Here is a 23,997-nt window from a genome sequence, read left to right on the forward strand (position 1 = left end):
AAGTCAGTCTGGCTACATAGTGAGTTCCAAGATAGCCAGGGCTACATAGATCTTATCTCAAAATTAATCAATTAATTAAATGCACGAGATGGTCCAGTGGGTGTGTGCTGAGGCAGGCACAGATGAGGAAGATGTTTGGTTTCCTCTGGGTAGGTCACTAATGGGCTTCACACACTGCAGATAAACAAAGAAGCAGGTCTTAGACAAAAGGAATAAGTGAGAAGACAAAGGAGTATGAAGCATCATTGCCTATCAAGACGTTGATTGTCTTAAAGCTGTTTTATCCCTGTATGGAACCAACGCATCTGATTCTGTTCACTGAACCTTCACTGGATGCCTGTTATACTTCAGGCCCTGTATGAGACTCTTCACATGCATTATCTTACTCAGTCCTTGCTGCTTTCCTCTCATCATACATGGAAGAAAAAATAAGGTTCAGAAAAGCAGAGGACAAACATGCACATCCTTGTTTCTCCCACACCTCGTTCTCCTAGGACACCTGCCTACTCCCTTCCCTGGCCTTATCCAATGGGAAGAGTTCCTTTCAACAAACTTCAAGGGCCATACTAAGGAAACTTCTGCCCTTGTGAAGATGAACCTGCAGATGTCTCAGTGATAGAACAGGGTATGAGAGTCAGATAGTTTGTCAAAGGTCAAATGAGTAATTTTGTCCAGTTAAGATTAGACCCCGGGATACAGCTCTCTCTCTCTCTCAGTGATGGGCATAACTTTTCTCTCATTTCCCCTCTCTCTTCCTTTCTTAGTCTCCATCCAGAAGAATGAGCTCAGAGAACTTCACCTGGTCCAGAGTTACGCCTGCTGAGTTCATTCTCTTGGGGATCACAAATCGTTGGGACCTGCGCGTGACCCTCTTCCTGATATTCCTGCCCATCTACCTCATGAGCCTGCTGGGAAATGTGGGAATGGTGCTACTCATCCGTATAGATGCCAGGCTCCACACACCCATGTACTTCTTCCTGGCCAACCTCTCCCTGCTGGATGCCTTCTATTCCTCTGCCATAGGCCCCAAGATGCTAGTGGATCTTCTACTGTCCCGTGCCACCATCCCTTATGCAGCCTGTGCCCTCCAGATGTTTGTCTTTGCAGGGTTGGCTGATGCTGAGTGTTGCCTGTTAGCAGTCATGGCCTATGATCGCTATGTGGCCATTGGGAACCCTCTCCTCTATACCACAGTCATGTCACCCCGTCTATGCCTGGCCCTCCTTGGGGCATCAGGCCTGGGAGGAGCAGTGAGTGCCTTTGTACATACAACTTTCACCTTCCGCCTGAGCTTCTGTGGCTCACTAGAAGTCAACAGCTTCTTCTGCGATATTCCTCCACTGCTTGCCATCTCCTGCAATGACACCAGTCTAAATGAACTCCTCCTTTTTGCTGTCTGTGGTTTTATCCAGACAGCCACAGTGTTGGCTATTGCTGTGTCTTATGGATTCATCGCTGGTGCTGTGATCCGCATGCAGTCAGTTGAGGGCCGTCGGAGGGCAGCTTCCACTTGTGGCTCTCACCTCACAGCTGTAGCCATACTATATGGGACTCTTATTTTCATGTATCTGCGTCCTAGCTCCAGCTATGCCCTGGACACGGACAAGATGGCATCAGTGTTCTATACTCTCGTCATTCCAGCTCTCAACCCACTCATCTACAGCCTTAGAAACAAGGAAGTCAAGGAAGCCTTCCGGCGCACTTGCCATCGATTCTGCTGCCCGGGGCGGAGCACCAGTGACTGGCCACAGGAAGCTCCTTAAGGGTGAAGACACTGTCACTGGGGATAAAGATAGATGTTCCTCTGACTCAACTGTCTCCTGTCATTAATGAAGGGACTACAAATAGGGGAAGGATTAAAATGCACAAACGGAAGCAGAAACCTGGGGTATTTTAGAGCAAGACCTAAAGAAATCACCAAGACCAGATAATGTTGCTATGGAGCTGCTTTGAGTTCCTCGGTATCCAAAACACTAAAGTTCCTAGATGTTACCTGGTGAAACATCAGAATTTACATCACCAGTGCATATAAGATGCTAATTTCTAGAAACGCCAAATGAGATCCACTTTACCTCCAATTTTCTCTAGATTTCTGGCCATTTAGTTTTTTGCTTTTTTTTTTTTCACTGCCAAAGGGTATGCTCTTTGTTCCTCAGAACTTCAGGAAAACATCCTCAGAACCCATTCATGCCAGAGCATGACTGAATATAATGAAACAAATACCCACCCTTGAAGACTGTGTGCTCTGTGTCTCTGCAACCATGTTGAGAGGCTGAAGAGATTGTGGGGGTCCATAGGCAGACACACTTTATTCACCACCATACAGGTCACCATGTAGGCACACATTGACACACAGGTCAATATCCAGGCAGGCACAGACCCACACACAGGCCACAAGGAAGGAGGTACTGTGACTACAGAGAGACAGACACGCTGTCTGCCAACAGCTAAAGCAAAGACAAAGAACTCCCAGCCACTGGCTCAAAGCCACGTTTATACAGAATTCTGCCAGGAAAAGTTGCATAACAGATTTTATATCACTACTCCCTTTAGGGGGTTCTCAGACATGTGGTGTCAGCTATTTTGTGCTGACTCATAGTCCCGTGACTATCCAGTGTCAGCCATGTTTTAGCTAACTCATATCAGATATCCACATGAGCAGCACCTCTAAACATAAGTTATCCCTTATGGCCTTCTGCTCCCAACATTGAGTTAGACAAACACTGAGTTAGGCACATAAACATTCTAGGTACCCGACTGACATTTAAGTCACTTTAATTTAAGCTTTTGAGTTATGGGTTACGTTTTTCTTCAAGATTAACCATAGGACTTAGTAGATAAATTTCATTAGTGGATACACACATTCTCAGATTAACACATGGAGGGGCAGTGTTGACATCATGAGTGTTTTGTGTTGTGATATACTATCCAAAGGTAGTATTGGAGTTAGGAAAAGAAATACCATAACTCTGACCACTTGGCAATGGTTGCTATGATTCTCCAAGTCCTGGGGCATAATGAACCCTCTAGAAGTAGAGATATATCTCACAGTTTTCATGGATTTCCTTTGTCTTCTTGACTCAGTTGCATCTACCTAGGAAGCCTTTCTCTTCATGGACAAGGTGAGAATAAACTTGGGACAGTAGAGGACAGACAATGCTAAATGACCAGTTCTGCCTGATCCCCTTTCCAGTCCCTTCAGTGAATATGACTAATGGAGGATACAGTGGAAAAGTGTGGTATTCAATGTTTCATTATGAATCCCAATAGAATCCCCTTGGAATCACTTCTGCAGGTTTTAACCAGGGGTTGGGCTTGCCTTCCACACACCCCTTCAGGAAGAAACCAGGATCTGGAACTTAGAATGAGGAAACAGTTAAGACATCAACCACAGATTCTCTCCCTTCCTCCCTTCCTCTTTCCCTCCACTACCACCTGTCTCTTTCTCTATATATAACTATGGCATTCTTGAAGGTCACAGACTAATAAAGAAAAGGATGCAGCCAAGACATTTACTCAAATCTTAGAGAACATCATGGGTATTCTAACAGCTTATCTTATTCATATTTGCTCAGAAATATCTCAGCCTTAAACTGGGAGTAACATATCCTAAGATCATACTCAGTCCTTGGCAAGATGGTTTATTGCCATATTTCCTTGTGAACTGGAACCTGTTGGTGGGTAGTAAGGGAATGAGTTCAGTGCCTCATCTATACTAAGCACAACTTGAGCTAGGTTCTCAGCCATTTTTGCTTTTTATTGTAGTATGTGGTCTGAATAAGTTACCCAAGATAGCCTTGAGTATACTCTATACCCCAAGCAGGCCCGGAATTTGTGATCTTCTTGCTCCACCTCCCAGGTATCTAGGATTGCAAACCTGTACTACTAGTCTTTTAATTTAAATTGTCATGATGAGAACATATACATAATATCCGAAAGGCCTCAGGAGGTCAAGGTAAGGCCTTCTAAAACCCTGGTCCTTCCCAGGTCCCTTGTGAAGACTGACCTTGATTAAAGGAAAGTTTCTGAGGTATACAATGCTGTCCATCAGCAGCAAGTATGTGCATAGGTCCTTCCACATGATTAGCATCAGTGAAGAAGCCAGATACAAATTTTGTAGGTTCTAAAAACCAACTAGAAGGAACGAGAAGCCTTGTCTATATATTGAGCCTATTTTATGAATAAGAAAACAAATTATTGAGAAGAGAAAGTGACAGAAAGACAGTAACAGAGCCCAACCTGGAGAAAAAAGAAGAAACATATTCCCACACTAAAAAGAGACAATGCTCCCACCCTCCCTTAATACAACTCATCTAAGTCAGATGAATTATCTCCCTCTTAAATGTCTTTCAACATCATTCCAGAAGAGCGTGAGGACAGACAGAGTTGGAATAGGAGTGACTGAGGGGGCTATTAGGGGTACTCATGGCACAAAGTGAGTTAGTTCCAGCAACGTGGGTGAGAACTGAAAAGAAGCAGGAGCTGCTGTTGGAAGTGGGAGCAAGTGTGTGTAAAGGCAGGGAAGTGAAATAAGCTTGTGAGCCAATGATTACAAGTTCAGTTTAACTGTCACCTTGTCAATGTAGTGAAGAAAAGCTTGATAGTTAAGGATCTAGGAAAGAGAAAGACACTCTGTTTTTTGCATATTACATAAGGACATTCCATCTTTATTAACAAGCAATAGAAAATCACTGAAAGGTTTTGTCCTGAAAATGTTTCCCTCATGGTTGCTCTAACACCGTCATGAAGTCATCCCCACCCAAAATGCTGCATTAGGCATAATTCCATCAAATCACACACACACACACACACACACACTATACAACAAATCTATTACTGGAAACATTCACGCACAAAGAAAGACTCTTCTGTATTTCTATCATACAGATTAGCAATTGTATACACACACATGCATACACACAAACACATAGGAAGAGGCATATGTTTCCACAGCTGCCTGAAGCACCATCCCTACACATGCACTCCTATAACACTCGAAGAAGCACCTGGCCCTGGTACAGTTGGCAGGAGGATTGGTCCTGAAAGCTGCCTGTAAAACTCCTGCACTCTCTGGTTACTTAGCTTGTATTCCACAGGTCAGCCTGACTCTATTTTTATTTATTATTATTATTATTATTAGTAGTAGTAGTATTAATTATTAATTATTATTATTATTATGCTTTTATAAAACTGGAACTAAGAAGCAGCACCACCACCATACACAGTGTTCCTGAAAGCATTCTGAGTTGGGGGCAGCACCAATCACCCTGACCCTCATCAAATTGGCCTCATAAGAGGAAGGGTAACTAGTCTCAGAGAAAAGGAGCTCCCTGCTCCAGGAATACACGCCTGAGGAATGTGGATGTTGCTTTCAAATGGAGACTAAGGTGCTCCCAAGGTCTTGAGCCCAAAGTGTGGTCAGTCACTTCCTCTGTAGGTCCTCCCCGGACAAGCTCTGACTCCTGCTACCACTCGATCCTGCGATGTGAGAAAGGCACATGGTACCCTTGGGGGACAAAAAATAAGTTTCATTTCGTGGAACTCTGTCTTCCTGAGGATGGTTGCATGCAGATACTATGCATGAGTTTGAAGGTGTTTATGAAGCTGTGATTTTTTTTCCATCATGGCAGCTACACAGTAGTGTCATTAGGGACAAAATGACACTTAGGCAGTTAGATGAAAACATGCCCTTCTATGGTGACACATCTCTGATCTACTGAGGGCCTGTGCAAATGCAGTATATGTAACAAGAGAAAAGGCTGTGGGAGCTGAGAGCTGTGCAAGAGAGAGTGATTGTGTGATCAAAGAAAACATTGGTTTTTACTGTGTGTGCACAAACAGACCCACATTAGAGGGCTTGCAAAGAACAGGCAGCCAATGTTGCCACTATCTAAAAGTTAAATAAATTCTAAATGCTACCATTTGATTATATGTGACCAATGTATGCACTATTATATGGGATCTTGGCTCTTGTATCAATGCTCATCTGCTAATTTGTACATAAGTAAACACTCTGGGTCCATAGTTCAAGCCTGTGTATTTGTAGAAACCAAACAGAATCTACACACACCTGCATGCCCGCACCCTCATGTGCACATGTGGACTTGCAATTACATAGAATGTTTCTGCACACAGCTTCACAGATCTGAATGTCGACAAGGGCCATCTTGAACTTCAGCAAGACTCTGAAGCTATTTCACAGGCGAACCTTCATCTTACACAGCACTTTTCCTCTCTTCCCTTCTTAGAAGGTAGGGCATGGGTGGGCATTCAGGAAAAGCCCTAGAGGGATTCTTACTAACCAATGGAAGAAGAGGAGGGAAACAGTCAGTAAAATCGTGTGCTGACTTGACACAAGCTACAGTCATGCAGGAAGAGGGAGCATCAGTTGAGAAAACGCCTCCATTACATTAGCCTGTGGGACATTTTCTTGGTTAATAATTGATGTGGGAGGACCCAGCCTACTGTGGAAGGTGCCAACCCCCGGGTAAACCTGGGTGGCAGAAGAAAACATGGCAGAGAAACCCTGTAGAGCAGGCAGCTTCCTCCACAGCCTCTGCTTCAGTTCCTGCCTCCTGGACCCTGGCTTGAGTTCCTGTCCTGACCTCCCTTCATGGCAGACTGACATAAACTCCTCCCTCCCCAAACTGCTTTTGGTCATGGTATTTATCTCAGCAATAAAAACCTAACTAGGTTAGGTAGGGAGGCTCTTCACTGGGTTTTCTTTTACTCCCCCCCTCCTTTAGAGAATAACAAGGAAAAGCTAGAAGTCATTAACTCCTTTGCAAAATGTCCTCAGCTTCACCTTCCACACCCTATGACTTAGCTCCTCTCCTTTAAGGTCTCTTGTCACAGAACTGCCCTGAACTTCTAGAATGAGATTTAGACATGGAGAAGAAGAACCTCTGAAACAAGTTGCCTTTTCCCTTCTAATGAAATCTGTGGGGCCAGTGGTATAACTTGGTGGGAGATCATCTGCCTGGCAGGCAGAGAACCCTGAGTTTAATCTCCAGCATCGCCACAGGAAAACTATGAGTTAAGCCTTTCAGTTTGTTTTTAAGTTAGTGTACAAAGCATCGGGCTTTGTAATGGTGTTTTCTGGCACATATGTCTTGGTTCCTCCATTTAACTCTTGACTTTACTATTTACTAGTCCATCAACCTCGGGACAACTGCTTAACAAAGACAGTTGGAACAATATCACTCAGAAATTGTTGTGAGAATTATTTACTATAATCCATATAAAGTTCTCACACGATGACCAGACAGAGTCTCAGTACATTTGCGCACACTCACCAATGCAGGCTAATGAGTCATCGGACTGGATTTCACCTAAATATCGTGCAGCTCTTGTGTAGGGAGCTGCATGTCTGATGTCAGACATCACTGCTGATGGGACATCATTCCCTCCTCCTTTTGGGCCTGTTTCTCCTCCTCACCCTTCACTCACCAGAATTTAACATGTATACAGATAAGTGTGTGCATGTTGTATTCATCAAATAACATTTTATTTTCACTCACCATCTAAAGTGTGTGAGGTCGGTGTTTTCTTGCTCTTGTCTCTAGGATCAAATTCTCTGGTGCTATTCTCACATTAGTCAAGCCTCCGAGAGTCCAGTCTGCTGTGCTGGTTATCAGGCAGCAGCTGAGCCACTTACCCCCCCTCCTCTACTGCCACCATGTGGCTATGGTTAGTTATAACCAGCACTTCCATGTGACTTGGCAAGATTTGGATTTTTTTCTTTAATTTTTTTTTTTGTATTTTCCAATTTATTAAATTATAGGGTCTGACATCTGATGCTTTTTTATTAGATATATTTCTTTACTTACATTTCAAATGTTATTCCCTTTCCCCGTTTCCTGTCCACAAGACCCCCCATCTTCTCCCCCTCCCCCATAGAGGTATTCTCCCCATCCATCCCTCTTACTCCCTTCCCCCATATTCCCCCGCACTGGGTGCCCCAACAAGGCTGTTCTCTGCTACACATGCAGTTGGAGTCCTGGGTCAGTCCATGTATAGTCTTTCGGTAGTGGTTTAGTCTCTGGAAGCTCTGGTTGGTTGGCATTGTTGCTCTTATGGGGTTGCAAACTCCTTCAACTCTTTCAATCCCTCCTCTAATTTTCCCCCAAGGAGGTCCTGTTCTCAGTTCAGTGGTTTGCTGCTAGCATTGACCTCTGTATTGGACATGCTCTGGATGTGTCTCTCAGGAGAGATCTGGTCCCTTTCAGCATGCATTTTTAGCTTCATCAATCTTATCTAGTTTTGGTGGCTATATATATATATATAGAGGGGGGGGGGACACATGTGGGGCAGGCTCTGAATGGCCTTTCCTTGAGTCGCTGATTCCATATCCCCTCCTATGGATATTTTTTTCCCTTTTAAGGAGGAGTGGGAGCATCCACATTTTGGCCATCCTTTAAAATTTTTATGAATGTATGCAATGTATCTTTAACATATCCACCCCCAAACCCCTCCTCCAACACCTTCCAGGACTCTTTTCACCTTCATTTCTCCTTTTTATTTTTTTTAAGAACTTTACACATCTGCACTGCAACTATATCACTTTTACCCTTTTATCCATCTAACTTCTGTTATGGTCATCGTCGTCATAATCACCGTGGTTGTCCCCACCACCACTCCAAAGTTCATGACTTCTTCTTTAGTTGTTATTATTGCACACTGACATATATGTGTATGTATGTACACATGCATACACAACATCTGAGTGCATTTAGCATTGCTTGAACGTACATATGTCAAGGTCTGACCACTTGAAAAACCTAGACAGGATCCTGCCCTTGGAGAAAACTGATTCTCTGTCTCTCCACAGCCATTTACCAACTGTTAGCTCTTCATACAGACATCCTGGGGCTGTACCACATGCTGCTACTCTGCATGCGACAGAAAGAGTCCAGTAGAGGGGAAGACATGTTGTCTATTTATTGGTGCGTCCATCAGGCTCCAGTAGTTTGTCCCTAATTCAGGATCACATAGGCATCCCCAATTAAGATCTACGGGACACTAAACAAAACCAAAATTAGTTAATAGGGGAAATGATTGATGTAGGTGGGCCCAGCCAGAGTGGGTGGTGCCATCCTTAGGCAGGTGGTCCTGAGTTGCATAAGAAAGCAGGCTGGGCAAGTCATGGAGAGAAAACCAGTAAGCAGGGTTCCTACTTCAGCTCCTGCCTCCAGGTCCCTGCCTTGAGTTCCTGCCCTGACTTCCCTTAGAGATGGATTATAAAATGAAAGCTGAAATGAACCCTTTTTCCCCCAAGTTGATTTTAGTTGTGGTGTTTACTACAGCAATAGAAAGCAACCTATAATGCTATTAATGCTGTCTTCTAAGAGGCTATGTCATGTCTATCATATCACCTTCAAATATTGGTGTTTGTACTCATGTTTAACTCTGTGCTGCTGTCAGTCTTAACCAGAGAAGCTCCTTTTTTTGCAGTGGGCATCCATTTCTGCAGAGATTCACAGCTATTCAAAGGGCTGAGGAAAAGGACTGACTGTTCTTTGGTCAACCTGATAGGGCATCTACACTTCCTCCAAAGCTCAGGGAACAGAATGGATAGGGAGTCAGAAAGAATGAGTTAAATGAAAGGGAAAGGGTGTGGAACACTGTCTTCCTGACATGATATGGCACATTAGACTTAGGGACTTATGGTAACTGGGATTAGCTGGACAAGACCCACACAAGATTGGGCTTTCAACATTCTATTAGTTGGAGAGAAAACTGAAGCCACCACACTTTGGTTGCAACTCATGGGGAAATCAAGCTGAAATTGATCATCCTTTCTGTTAGTTAGCTTTCATAGAGCCAGAATGTACAAAGCTGGAGGAGAAAAGTCATCAAAGGTCTCACCAGCCATGAGCCTTGCAAGCTATAATACCACTGATGTGCCCACTGGTGGAATAGTGGCATGATTTTTACCAAGGAGACAAAACACTTTCTTGAGTTTCAACTCCACAGAAATTTAAACCAGGTGCTGTAAACATTGTCAAGAGTCCATGACTGGGATACCACATGCCCTGCTACTGTTGCTCTGCTAAATAACCAGGCTACCAGACTGCCTATCTGTTTATATGCATAGGTTCCTGCTTTCAGCTTTCATCAGAGAAACTCCTATCTACAGTAAACAGTGGTTGATGCAGACTTGTAATTTGTCAAAATGCTGAGAATACGTCTGTTGAATGTTTACCCTAAATAGGACATCCATATCAACCCCTCCAAGGCTCAGGAAACAGTGCAGAAAAAAAAAACCTAAGAGCTAGAAGATGGTTAGGAGTGCTGTAAACTATTATCTTCTGTACACTATTGGACATGACATCACAGCAGTTGACTACCTGAAGAAGACTGAGCCTATTAACACAAACGAGAGAGACAGAGACAGAGAGACAGAGAGAAACACACAGAGAGAGAACATGAGAAAAGGGGATTCACTGCAAAGGGGTTCAGTGGGAGGGTGAAGGGACTAAGAGAAGATAATGTAAGAATACGGTCAAAATATTGTTTAATATATATATGTGTGTGTGTGTGTATATGTGTGTGTGTGTATATATATATATATATACGGTCAAAATATTGTTTAATGTATATATGTGTGTGTATGTGTGTATATGTGTGTCTATATATATATATGTATATATATATATATATGATAGAATAATTATGTCATGGATGGAAGAAGGGCTCATGAGGCCTCACCCCTTCCTAAGGAGCTATTGGCCGTTAATGGTTGCTGAGGACAGGGGAGACATTTCCTTTAGTAGTGTAGCCGCTCGTAAGTTGCCCAGATCCAGTCAATATAATCCCTTACTCATGTTCCTGTAAGCAACTGTAACTAAACTCAGTGGACCATCCAAACTCAAAAAGACCTCAAAGTGAAATAAGAACTATTTGGGAGAAGGAAGATCAGCAGGAGTGGAAGTCAAGAGAGCAGTATGGTAAATATAATCAAAATGTATTATATCTGTGTATGAAATTATCAAAAGTATTTTGTGAAGAAAAAAATTTTTAAGTGTTTCTGCCAATTTTTTCAGTGACTCTTCTAGACATCTATACTATGAATGATGCAAAACACAGTGCAAATCACAAAGATGTTAAACGCTTTAGCAAAATGCTGGGAATTTAAACATCTGATATACGGGCTGAGTCAATATGGTATAGTTTATTTAGATGGTGAATTATAAAGCAACTGATTTATTCAGAACTTTTACAATATACCAAAGTATTTTAATATGTACTGTTACGTAAAGTAGAACACAGAATTCAGTAACTATCAATGTTATTAAGAATGGGGAAAAAAACTGGAAAAAAAACTAGAATATTGACATCAGTTGTCTCTGCTCCTATGATTGTCTTCACTTCTACAATGAGCTCCTTAGTCAGAAAATGATACTGTTTTTGTTGATTAACTCCAACAGGACTCATTTCCTGCTAGCTTCTGAGCAACCAAAAAACTCACATGTGAACTAAAGCTAATACTTACTTCCAGATTCATTTCTTTTCCCGATACTAAACATATAAAGAGTAATCAAAAGGAAGAAAAACTTGAATGATGATGACTTTTATAAATACACACATACACATAAAGCTAGAAAGAGATCTGTAAAAATGGTGACAGTAATTATCAGTAGTAAAATTTTATGGCTTTTAAATATCTTTTTAACTTAATTTTTATTATATGTTCTATGATAAACATGTTTTAAAATAGAAAATTTATAATAAAAAGTTTGCTATCTTTCTAAAATCCAAACACCAAGCAGATTTCAGCAAATCAATGGAATATCAACAGCTATTAAAACATTACAGAAGAGTATTTAATAGCATGAAAAACTTCTGATGTTAGGAACTGATCACACTATCTGACAGTATGCTCAGAATGATCCCAATGTCATTTAAAAACAAACCAAAGCCTATGAATACATAAAAAAAAAAAACCCTATAATACATAAAAAAAAAAAACCCTATATATGAATGGTACCAAAACATACAGTATTCAGGTGGCAGAATTATATTTTTAAACCATTTTTGCATCTGTATTTTGGCCAATTTTCCTCTAGCAAATATGAATTTTTTTCTAATAGGCAAAAAAAGCTTTTTAAAAAGTTGAGGTTAAACAAAGCATTACCTTGCTAAATAACAGAACAGATGCTGATGAGCAGGATACAGAAAGGTCCTCCTACTGAGGTTTTCAAGCTCTATACACACCAGTGTCAGTCAATAGGATGCCTGCTTCCCAACATCATGACAGCAGTCAGCAAGAAAACATCCCTTCCTGTTCATACTTCATTATGCTGGACTGGACCAGTGACTCCCACAGCAGAGACCACTGCTAACTACAGCATCAGGCACCATCTGGAACCTTTAGTTTTGACAGTGCTGGGTGGGAATCAGATACTTTGGAGCTATGTGTATGCTAGGTTAAGAGTTCACCACTGAGCTATATTCCCAACCTTGTATGGACCCTGGTAGAGAAGGATCTGGAGAAAATAAGTACAGCTATGAGTCTGATTGCAAGTAAACATGATTTGCAATCAAGTGATTATGGAAATGCACTGTTTACACTGCACAGAACACACTCACTAGGGAATTCTACTCTCAGACCTGGTGGAATTCTGAGGTCATCAGAAGACAATTTTCAAGACATTGCCTTCAAGGGTGCCATGTCAATATTGACTGGAAACAATTTCAGAGATGTCACGCTAGAGATGTAAACAGCTCAAGAACCCAGCTTCCTGTTTATATAATTAGAAATCGCTTTACTGCTAGCCACAAAGTGAGTCAGGATTCTGATTTAATCTGAGTTTCTTGACTTTCCACATACTAAACCAGACTACAAAGAGCAGCTGTAAAGCCAGAAGACAGGAAGGACAGAAATAAATAAAGACATGTGTCCTCTAGCCCAAACAATGAGACAGCTACAGAACTAGATTATCAGTTCAATCTATTTCTAGATCGCTGTCTTCACTGTGACAGGTGGCAGAGTTTCGCACAGATGTCAGCACCAAGACCTTTTCTGGGAGCAATCCAAATTCCTGCAGGAAAGCTTCAAGGTCTACAGCAAAGAAATCTTCGCCCAGCTGGTCAGTGACACGAACAAAATTGCCAATCAATTCACCCGCCTTGTAGATGAGCAGAGCAGGAAGGGCATTCCGGGTAAAACGACTGCTGGCCCCAATAACCAAGCTCCTCACTCGGCAGAATTTGACAGTGGGGTACTCTGCGGCAAGGCAGATCATGCAGCCATTCATGGCTTCAGTCCCTGGGACACCATCTTCATAAATATGAACCATGATAAGGGTGCTTTTCTGTTCTTTATCAATCATATGTAAAAATCCTTCTCCACTGGGGATCTCAAGCACTTGCTTGAATTGGGGCCCTTTATGAAACTGCTGCCGTAATTCTTCCATCCTCTGCTTCCGATACTGCTGCAGAAACTCTTCATCATCCAAATTCTTGTCCATCATACCACACTCCTTCAGAGTCATCTGCAGGAAAACCAGCAGACATGGAGAACCAAGACAGACACGGAACATATGTCATTGATGTAGATATGTACCCAGTACTTAGAAACATGAGGCTTCACACTAGTGTCTTATTCATATTATATCATCTCTCTTAAAATTTGTATGGATAGAGGTGTATTTTATGTGCACCAGGTGCATGCTGGAGCCTGTGGAGGTCAGAAGGGGGCACTGGCTCCCCAGGAACTGCAGTTACAAAGGTTGTGAGCCACCACACAGGTGCTGGGAACCAACCCTGGATCATCTATAAAAACAGGTACTTTTAACAGCTGAATCTTCTTTCCAGATTGAAATGTTTTCATTACTTTGACTTTCAGGGGAAGGGAACATGCTCATACCATGCTGCTCCTGTGGAAGTTAGAGGACAACTTGCAGGAGTTAGTTCTCTCCTACCATGTGGTGCTTATGCCCTTGGCCATCATGATTGAAGTCACCTATGACTGAATTCTTGAGTTAATCTCATTGGAAGAACTTTAATAACTCCATTTTGTAAATGTAGGTATTAACCCAAAGATTTTACATGATTTGCACAAATTCACTCAAGTATAAAGTACAAGACTAGGATTCAAACTAGAACTTTTAAAGATCTCTTTTTATCTTTCAATTATGTGTATATATGTATGTGTGTGGGGAGGTATGCATGTGCCTACATAGTTCAAAAGAGGGTGTCAGATTCCCAGGAGCAGTTGGAAGTCATCTTTTGAGTTCTGAGAACCACACTGGGGTCTCTAAGAGCAGTGTCTATTCTTATCCACTAAGCCATCTCTCTAGCCCCTTAAACTAGATTTTAGAAACTCAAGTTTGAAACTTCAATACCATTTTGCTTCTCATTCCAATACAGCAGCACCACATAGTACCACGTCCCCTCTGAGCATTCCTGTCAGTCTAGACTAAGTTCTAGTCACTCTTACCTTTTTGAAAAGACAACACAATTAAGGAACTTCCAAAAAACACAGCTCAATCCACATGACACATGACGAGTGATAAATTGCACTTTAAGGTTTATTCATTTTATGTGTGTTTTGCTGCATATATTTATGTGCACCAAATGAGTGCTTGGTGCCTTTGGAGATCAGATCTCCTGGAACCGGAGTCACGGATGTTTGTGGACCACTTTGTGGGTGCTGGGGGATCAAACCCAGGTCCTCTGCAAGAACATGTGTTCTTAACCATTGAGCCAGCTCTCCAGCCCAATTTTTTTTTTTTTTTTCAATTTTGAAACAAGGTTTCCCTATGTAGAACAGGCTAGCCTGGTTCTCACTATGTATTCCAGGCTGGCTTTGAACAAACAATCCTGAGCCTGTCTTAGCCTCCCATGTAGTGGAATTAGACATATACTACCAGGCTCAGCTTTTTTATTGCCAGTTAGCTGACTGTAGCTGTCTTACTTGTGCAGCAGCAGCTATGGGTGTCTCATAACCTGCTTTTGTCTCTAGGCAATGTTAACTCCTTTATAATGACTGAGCATGGTAGCTCTCTACCCCTTTAATCCCAGCAATCAGAAGGCAGGGACAGACAGATCTTTATGATCTACAGCCTGGTCTACACAGTGAGTTCTAGGCCAGCACAGTGAGACTCTGTTTCAAAAGAGAAAAAAATCATAATAATTTATAACTATTTCCTGATGCTTCCAAACATTTTTACAAATTGATATACATAGATCATACTGACCTTCCTCCAGCCTCATTTCTGTCAGACAGACAGTTTCCAGTTCTAGTCTACTATAGGTGGCCTAAGAGGACAGGGACAGAATCTCTTACAACTGACCTGTGGTCACATGACTGCTGCTTCATTCTGGTGTCTCTGCTCAACAGCTATGAGCAGCAGGCACACTATGCTATAGCCAGCTTCCCTGACAGATCTTCTTTCTCCTGGCCTGGGGCAGCAAAACATCTCTGACTAACCCTGTAAGACTAGAGGTGGTAAGCAGGGGCCACACAACACTGGATCAGAAGTGTCATAACCAGCATCCTTCTGAATTCTCTTTACCAATCTTCTTCCCATTGCTCTAACTTGAGACTCTCCCATTTGGCTGATTTGACTGCGTCTTTTAGCTGACATGGCCTTTGTCTAGGTTTTATGCCCTGAAATTATTCCCCAGTCAAAGTGATTGACTCAGTTTTATCTGCACCCTCATGTTGGCTGATATTTTTAAATGTCAACTTGCTGTTATGCTGTGTGCCTGCTCTCCATGCAGATGGAGGTCAGAAGACAACAGTGGAGCTAGTTCTCTCCTCCCTCCTTTACATGGGTTCTGGGGACTGAACTCAAGTCACCAGGCTTGTCTAACAAACTCCTTTCCCCACTGAGCCCTTCTTCTGGCCCCAGTGCCTGACAGCTTTAAGCCACTGCTAACTGATCTGAGGCACTCAGGAACACTTCTTCCATAGTCAGAAGGAACAAGAGAGACCTTTAATGCTGATAAGGTAAGAAGGTGTCAGGGACCTGGGCTCAAGTATCTCCCTGAATGTCTATTCTATTTACTATCTCCACAAAATAATCATGAACGTAATTAGGAAACTAATATATGCTCCAGAACGCCAGAAAGATAAAGGTTATGACCTCATCTAGCAAATAAAAGCATAGGCTCAGGAAGAGACTTTGCCGTAACAATGTATAGCTGAGTTGAGAGCAAACCCAGATGCACCCCAAGTTATGGCAGGGCTCCCAGTTTTGCCCTGCATTTCAATGCACCTCAGGAGCCAAATCTACTTTCCTCCCTTCCTGAATCACCAAGCCCATTTCCAGCAGCCAGGGAAGCCTTGAAGAAGCCATTACCTTCCCACTGATTTTCTCCTGGAGGTCCTTCTGTTTCTGCTGCTCCTCCTCTTCATCCAGATGGGACCTGCAGCTCATAGACAGCTTTTGATCAGCCGCTCCATCTCCCGGCACTGCTCCTCCCTCTGCTCTGTCTCCAACTGCTTGAAGCGGCGCCAGTCATTGATCACCCCTTTTGGACCTGAATAGGACAAGCATAACTGAGAACAGACCAGGGGCTTTGGGCAGCTGACATCTGTGACAGGATTCACATTGGCATGGAGCCTGCTGTATCTATGACACAGTTAGCAAGGGCCTCTGTATAGCCTTACGTGGGGCACAAGGAGGTCTACTGCAGCGCACTTTGCAGGAATTAAATGGCCAACCTAATGCTCAACATCCTACAAGTTATGATTCATCTACTCGAAGGTAAAGAAGAAACATGTAGAAAGAAGGGAATTTGACACAGAGAGGTCCTGGTAGCCCACATCTGCAACATCAGCATTCCACACTGGAAGATCACATGTTCAGCCTGAGTTACAGTAAGATCCTCCCTCCAAAAACCAAGGGCTATGAATACAGTTCAGCTGCAAGAGTACTAAGCAAGCATTCACAAAGCCGTAGATTTGATCCCCAGCACCCAAAGGCAAGAAGGGGTAAGATCAGACAGTTCTACATATCTTGACATAAAAGATACTCCAAAAATAATAAGCTAGGCATAGTGATGCATGCCAGGAATCCCTACTGAAGAAACTGAGGATGGAGGATCATTTGAGATTAGGAGTTCAAGGCCAGCTTGAACGACATGAGACACTATCTCTAAAAAGGTGGCAAAAATTTCAAAACCTGTTAAACATAGTAGGAGAGAAACTAAATGAAAAAATACTGTTGCTGGCTGAACTACAAGCATTACCTCAACCTAAGCAATCTGACAATATTAGGATGTTACAGTGGATTGGGCTGTGGACTGTGGTAGAGCACTTGCAAAGCATGAACAAAGCCCTCGGCCAATCCCCAGAAGTAGAAAGTTACAAACTAAAAACAATACACAGTAGTATAAGAACCACTGAGATGACTCACCACACAGGGATCCTACAGTATAAGCCTGGAGACCTGAAGTAGATAAATCCCTGGAATTTAACTGTGAAGATGAGAGAACCCACTCCAAAAAGTCCTCTTCTCTCCATACTGGTATCCAAGCATTGTAACCAAGCATATAGGCCATGCATATACATACAACAATAAAACAGACTTTAACTTAAGAAAACTATCAGTGTAAAAACGACATTTCTAGGAATCAATCATATATTAACCAGTATACTCATATACACGATTTACGGGTTGTCAAACACGCTCCAGCAAGTTCCCTTCCATTGCTGATATGCATACAGATTTGCATTGCACAGAGAAAGGGCAGAAGCAAGCACAATGAAGGACTACACCATGTTATCTCTGGAAGGAAAGTGGGACTGGAGTTGGAGAAAGGAGAGCAGGACTTCTAACAAATATACATTTCAAAGGCCACTTTTCCAGCCCATTTCCAGAGCTCAGAGCCTTCAGTACCTGTATTGACTGAAATGCCTTCGCCTGCCAGCTCAGCCTCCGCAGGCGTGGAACTACTGGCTGGGGCTCCCCTGCCTCTGTCTTTGTCTTCATGGTCACTGTCCTCATCCTCACTGGTGCTGTAGTAGTACTGCAATTTCTCCCCCAGCAACTTGTCATCCAGGGTTGTCATGGCGCCTAGAAGAGAGCAATGTATCTGGCTGGAGCAAAGAAGACATAACTTGGACTGACTGACTCCCCACAACGTTATACGACTCTGAAGGTGCCTTCATAAGCAGAATCTCAGCAAACCCCAACCCTGGATCTATGCCATAGTTTACCAGGCTTTTGCTAGAGCAGGCAAAACGAAGACTTGGATAAGGCACATTCTTTGCTGAGTTCTGTCACAAACACTGGAGCTGTTAACAGGCCCACAGATGTGTGATTCCAGAAGCCTTAGAGGTACATTACTGTCTACCTGTGTGGACTGGGTAAGAGGAATTTACTGCTCAAGGTTTTTATTCATACCCACTTTTAGTTTTAAGACTGCTAGCTAACAAATCAGGGGAAAGTCCTCAGGGAAAACCTCAAAAGGGGCTGACTACCAAGGGTAGGTATACCATTGAAACTAAGTCATTCACTCCTTGCCTCACTAAGAGCCTAGATAAATGGTCTCAAGCTGGACCAAATCTGACCAGCTAAAGCAAGTCTCCGCAACAAAATTCAAGTAAGAGTCAGATGTTTAAAGAGCACCTAGGACCCAGGTATTTTGAGGAAAGATTCCATTCAGTGCTTTAGAAGTCTGTTTAAGAATCCAGCAGGAATGACTAATCAAAAACAAAAACAAAACGTCCTTCCTCTAAGCATCCCAACACTGGGCTGCCTTCAGAAGAAACTTAGCACATGGTATTTACACTATTACAATGTACCTCTCTCCCACACAGTCAGGATCTCTGTGCGGGCTGAACAACAATCAATCAAGAGGAAAGTGCTAGCACCAAGGAAAGGAAGAAAACTTTTGAAAGCTCCTTGTCAGGGATGTGCCAGAGGGCCACAACTCCGTCCCAGAGATATCAGGGCTGTGCAATGGGTGAAACAGGGCCAGAGTGGAGTGTACTAAGGAGGCTGGGCTGCTGAGAGGCAAGGAGGCCAGCACACTGGCAGACAAAAGTGGCATGCATGCGCAGAGCAGATGGTAAACCTCAAGTGGGGATAGTAAACTTGAAGAGCTGGAGGATCGTGAAGAGGGTGGGAGCAGCAGTGAAGTGAGCTGGGCAGGGCCAGTGAAAGGCTTGCAAGAGTGTTAAAAGAAAGTAGGACGGGGCTGGGGATTTAGCTCAGTGGTAGAGCACTTACCTAGGAAGCGCAAGGCCCTGGGTTCGGTCCCCAGCTCCGAAAAAAAGAACCAAAAAAATAAAAAGAAAGAAAGAAAGAAAGAAAGTAGCACAGTGAGGAGGGCGGGGCTGAGCAGATGGACCAGAGAAGGGCGGGGCTAAGCTTCCAGGAAGGCGGAGCTTATGGGACAAACGGGCAGGGTCAGGAGGCTAAATAAATCAAAGCTAAAAGGCCAGGGTGGAAAAGGACGGAGCCATAAGACAGGCGGAGCTGAGGAGGCGGAGCAGTGAGGAAGGCGGGGCTGAGGAGGGACGGGCTGAAGAGGAGCAGCCTGGAGAATGGAGCGGGAGAAGGGCGGGCTGAGGAGGCGGGGCAGCGTGGAAGACGGAGCTGGGTAGGGCAGATGAGGAGGGCGGTACTGATGAGGGACGCTCGGAGTCTCGAAAGGAGTTTGAGACGCACGGGAGAAACTGGAATCCAGGAGCCCGGAGGCAAAGTAGCTCGCCCAAGGCGCGCAAACCCCTGTCCCCACCCATGTCTAGGCCCGCCGCTTCCTCCCGCCGACGCCTGTGCACTTAGTTACCTCGCTCACTCAGTCTGTTCCTTCTGGACTAGCAACTCCGGTCACCAACAAAGAACGCTTGCTTAGACAAAGAGAAGTAACCGAAAGCCTTGAGCAACAGAGAAAAGCTGCAGTGGACTCTGCGGACCAATCACTCGGCCTTCCGGCGTCACGGCGGACGCACGCTGCCCAATCACAAGAAACTTATCTTGGCGTCTGTGGAGAAGCTACGGGTCTTAGCTTAGGACAAAACACCTCGATTTGTACTTCTAGTTTAAAATAAGACAACTTTATTAACTTTTGTTCCAGGTTCCTAGAAAAGTTATAAATGAATATTAAAGCGAAAAAACTTCAAAAATATTAATTTCTTCAAGAATAAGTAACTCAAAGAACAAAAGTTGTATGACAGCCTGAATTGGATTATTGGACAAGAAACGGGCCTGGACAACCGAAGAAATTTGAGTAACTCGTATCAACTAATATTGGTCAAATAGTTGACTCGACAGTTTACAGAGTACTTCAGTTATGTATCGTGATAACCTTTGAAAATTCTAGATAAAGAGATCATTTGATTAATACCCAAAATGTACCCAACATTCTCCTACATCCGAATTACTGGTACAGGAGTTCCCCATTTCTTGAGCTAATAAATAACACTGTTCTTCTCTTCTCTCCTGCTTTAACAGGTTTCCTTTCTACAGCATATTATACTTTCTCATCCTTAAAAAAATACAAGACACTACTAAAAGTCTAAAACTTGGGGATATCTATCAATATTATAAAAACGTATATCTTTTAGTCCAATCATTCCAGTTACGGAGTATAGAAAAGTTGAAGGTATATATTGTTACATTTAATAATAGAGTTTTATTTTATTAATAAAGTACTTAATAAGAAGTATGGAGGCTCATGCCTGCAGAAATCGCAACACTCAGAACATTGAAAGAGAAGAGTCACTGAAACCCAAGACTCAAGTTGGGCAAAAGAGACTCTACTTCAAAACAATAAAATAAATAGATCAGTGCCCTCTCCCCACGCTGGCTGGTGGTCGTTCTAGTCTTTTTGCTTCCATTGCTCATAGCAGGCACCAGCCCACCCACCAGCTTTCGGACTGTGACCAACTTCGAGCTTATCTTCCTTGCCATCAAGCCAGATGGGGTGCAGCGCCACCTGATGAGCGAGATCATCAAAGGATTCCAGAAGGAGGGGTTCTGCCTGGCCGCCATGAACTTCCTTCGGGCTTCTGAAGAACACCTGAAGCAGCAGTACACTGGCCTGAAAACCGTCCTTTCTTCTCTAGGCTAGAGAAGTACATGAACTCAGGGCCTATAGCGGCAGTGGTGTGGGAGGGGCTCAATGTGGTGAAAACAGGTGATGCGGGGGCAAACCGATCCAGCTGTTTCGAAACCAGGCACCATTTGTGGGGATTTCTGCATTCTGGTTGGCAAGAACATCATTCATGGCAGTGATTCAGTGGAGAGTGCTAAGAAAGAGATCGATCTATAGTTTAAGCCCGAGAGACTGACTGACTATAAGTCTGGTCCTCATGACTGTGTGTACAGGTAGACATGGAGAAACCAGAGTCCTCTTCAGCACTACTGATTGGGCTCTGGGACACGGCTCTTCATCCCATTGACTGGATGGATCATCTTTTCTAAAATGATAAAGACTTTGGAACTGGGAAAAAATAAAATGAAATAAATAGATGAGTGTATATCAGCCAAATTTCTACATAAAAAAATCACACAAACAACATTACATATACATAGAGACAAAGATAGAAGTCACTAGCAAATAAATAAGAAATAAGAATTATCTTTGCAAAGCAAATGAGAACCAGTAGAAAGAACACTTTTACAGTTTTTATATGCAATTTTTAATCATTTAATAAGCATTAGCTGTTATAATATTGTCATAGTTATGGTTCTATTGCTCTGAAGAGGCACCACGACCAAGGCAACTCTTAGAAAAGAAAGCATTTAATTGGGCAGCTTGCTTACAGTTTAAAGCAGTGATTCTCAACCTGTGGGTCATGATACCTTTGGGGATCAAACAACTGTGGTCAAATCATAGTAATGAAGTAGCAAAGAAAATAATTTTATGGTTGGTGGTCACCGTAACATGAAGAACTGTGTTAGAGGGTGCAGCATTGGGAAGGGTGAGGACTGGTTTAGAGGGTTAATTCATGATCATCGCAGTCCTGCATGGCGCTGGAGCAGTAGCTGAGAGTTCTACATCCTGATCCATAGTCAAAGAGACTTTGTGCTTGGGGTGAGCTTTTTTTGAAACTTTTTATTGATTATGAATTTCGCATCACGTCCCCAATTCCCACTTGTCTCCCCATCCTTCATATCTTATGCGTTCGCCCATTTATTTTTATTATTATTCCTTAATCTTTTTTTTACTCCCTCCTGGTCCATCCTCTGACACTTCCTCGTCCTCCTCCCCTGTCTCCAAGAGGATGTCCCCACCCCTAACCCCACCCCACCAAACCTCCCCCTTCCCCGGAGCCTTAAGTCCAGGGTTAGATGCTTTTTCTCTCACTGAGGCCAGACCTGGCAGTCCCCTGCTGTATATGTGGGGTGTGGGCCTCATATCAGCTGGTGTATGCTGCCTGGTTGGTGACTCAGTGTCTGAGAGATCTCCAGGGTGTAGATTAGTTGAGAGTGCTGGTCTTCCTATGGGTTCACCATTTAAGAAGAGAGCCCAAAACTAAGCTGGAGGTGCGGGAGCAGGACATAGGTCCTTAAAATGTAGGTTTTAAGAGCATATAGTGTTTTTGCAAACAATCGAAATTCTTTCTCCAGGAACCATGTTAGGAAGCTTACAGCTGCCTATAATGCCAGCCCGAGGGTATCTGATGCTGTCTTCTGGGCACATGGACACTGCATTCAACATTCATAAATCCACACTCAGATATATACATATACACATAATTGAAATTAAAAATTAAAATAATAAGATGGAAGCCATGCTTTTATAATCCAATCTCATGACCTACTCCTATATGCCTAGGATACTTGAGTCCCTGGATTTAAGCCCCAGCAAAGGGGTTGGGAGAATGAGCCAATGAGTATAGTCCACAGTCAGTGGATGGAGACTGTTTAGGTAAAAAAAATTTCTAGAAGATTGTGAAGTTAGATGACATAATTAAAGCCTCATAATAGATCCTTATCCATTTGTATGAGTTAGTTTTTAACACTGTGATCAAAATACCTAATAGGAATAATTTAAGGAGAGGAATTGTTTTGGTTCACAATTTTCGAAGGTTTGGGCATCATAGCAGAGCAGATATGGTTATCTGGTGTTCAAGAAAATAGGAAAGTCAGCACTTGGCTGACTCTCCTGCTTTTTTATTCTATCTGAGTCCTAGCCCATGGGATGGTGCCGCTCATGTTCAGAAGATGTCTTTCCCTCTCAGCTAACACTGTCTGGAAAAATCCTCACAGATGTGCTTCAGTTTCCTGGGTACCTTTAAATTCAGTCAAATTGAAAACAATGATTTACTTTCACTTCATTGAAAAGAAACTACTTACATCTGTCTTTTATTTCTTTATTTTTTCTTAACTCATTATGTTCAGATGATTTTAGATTTACAAGAGTTTTAAAAATAGTACCCCTTCTATCAGAGCCTAGCTTCACTTTAGAATTTCATCTTCTTGCCCCAACTGGGTTGTGGGGGTGATAGATTAGGAGACCTGGATAGACCATCAGACCTGACTAAGCTTCCAAAGTCCACCCATTTGACCCAGGCTCAGAAGTAGGGCCAGGCTCAGAAATGCAAGATATCTCCCCATACCACCCCATCCCTACTACTACCTTGCCATGTGAGTTCTGTATAGGAATGACCTACTGGTCCTCCAGGTTGGAATGGCCCCAGTGCCCTAAGTCAGCCTGGAAAAACTTCAGCCTGAGGGCTAGGCAGGAACTGGAGTGGAGAAAAACTTAAAGGGCTCCTGGGGCTCCTCTTGGACGATCTCTTTGGAAAGACATCAACCAAGAAGACCATCTGCTGCTTTGAGGACCTGGAGCTTAGTTTCAACACCATGGGTAAGCTGCCATCTCTGTTGAAGATGTGGGTGGATGACAAGAACCTTCCAAAGAGGGGCTGGAAAGATAGTTCAGTGTTTTCATTCTCTAATGCTCTTCCAAAGGACCTGTGTTTAGTTCCCAGGTACTGGCAGGCTCACGGAAGAAAGCAAATGAGTAGCCAATGAATGGGTTAGCCTAATCCCAGCACTTAGCAAGCCTACTTTTCACTGCTGCTTT

At 43.1% G+C, this 23,997-nt stretch overlaps 1 protein-coding gene and 2 pseudogenes across 2 annotated transcripts; 2 read left to right on the plus strand and 1 right to left on the minus strand.

Annotated features, from left to right (window-relative positions):
• The first annotated feature begins 779 nt into the window (after window positions 1-779).
• On the plus strand, window positions 780-1,763 carry Or5c1 (olfactory receptor family 5 subfamily C member 1). The gene is given in 1 exon segment (NM_001000397.1): window positions 780-1,763. A coding segment is annotated over 1 exon segment (984 nt).
• Window positions 1,764-11,154: 9,391 nt separating this feature from the next.
• Window positions 11,155-19,893, minus strand: LOC148006417 (phosducin-like protein; annotated as a pseudogene). The gene is made up of 4 exons (XR_015683488.1): window positions 19,750-19,893; window positions 17,853-18,029; window positions 16,311-16,491; window positions 11,155-13,496 (listed from the first exon to the last, which is right to left on the minus strand). The product of XR_015683488.1 is annotated as a phosducin-like protein (transcript).
• Window positions 19,894-20,312: 419 nt separating this feature from the next.
• On the plus strand, window positions 20,313-21,369 carry LOC148006418 (nucleoside diphosphate kinase B pseudogene; annotated as a pseudogene).
• The last annotated feature ends 2,628 nt before the right edge of the window (window positions 21,370-23,997 follow it).

The sequence above is a fragment of the Rattus norvegicus genome, chromosome 3 (assembly GCF_021556685.1).
Source record: "Rattus norvegicus strain SHRSP/BbbUtx chromosome 3, alternate assembly SHRSP_T2T, whole genome shotgun sequence".
NCBI lineage: Eukaryota > Metazoa > Chordata > Mammalia > Rodentia > Muridae > Rattus > Rattus norvegicus.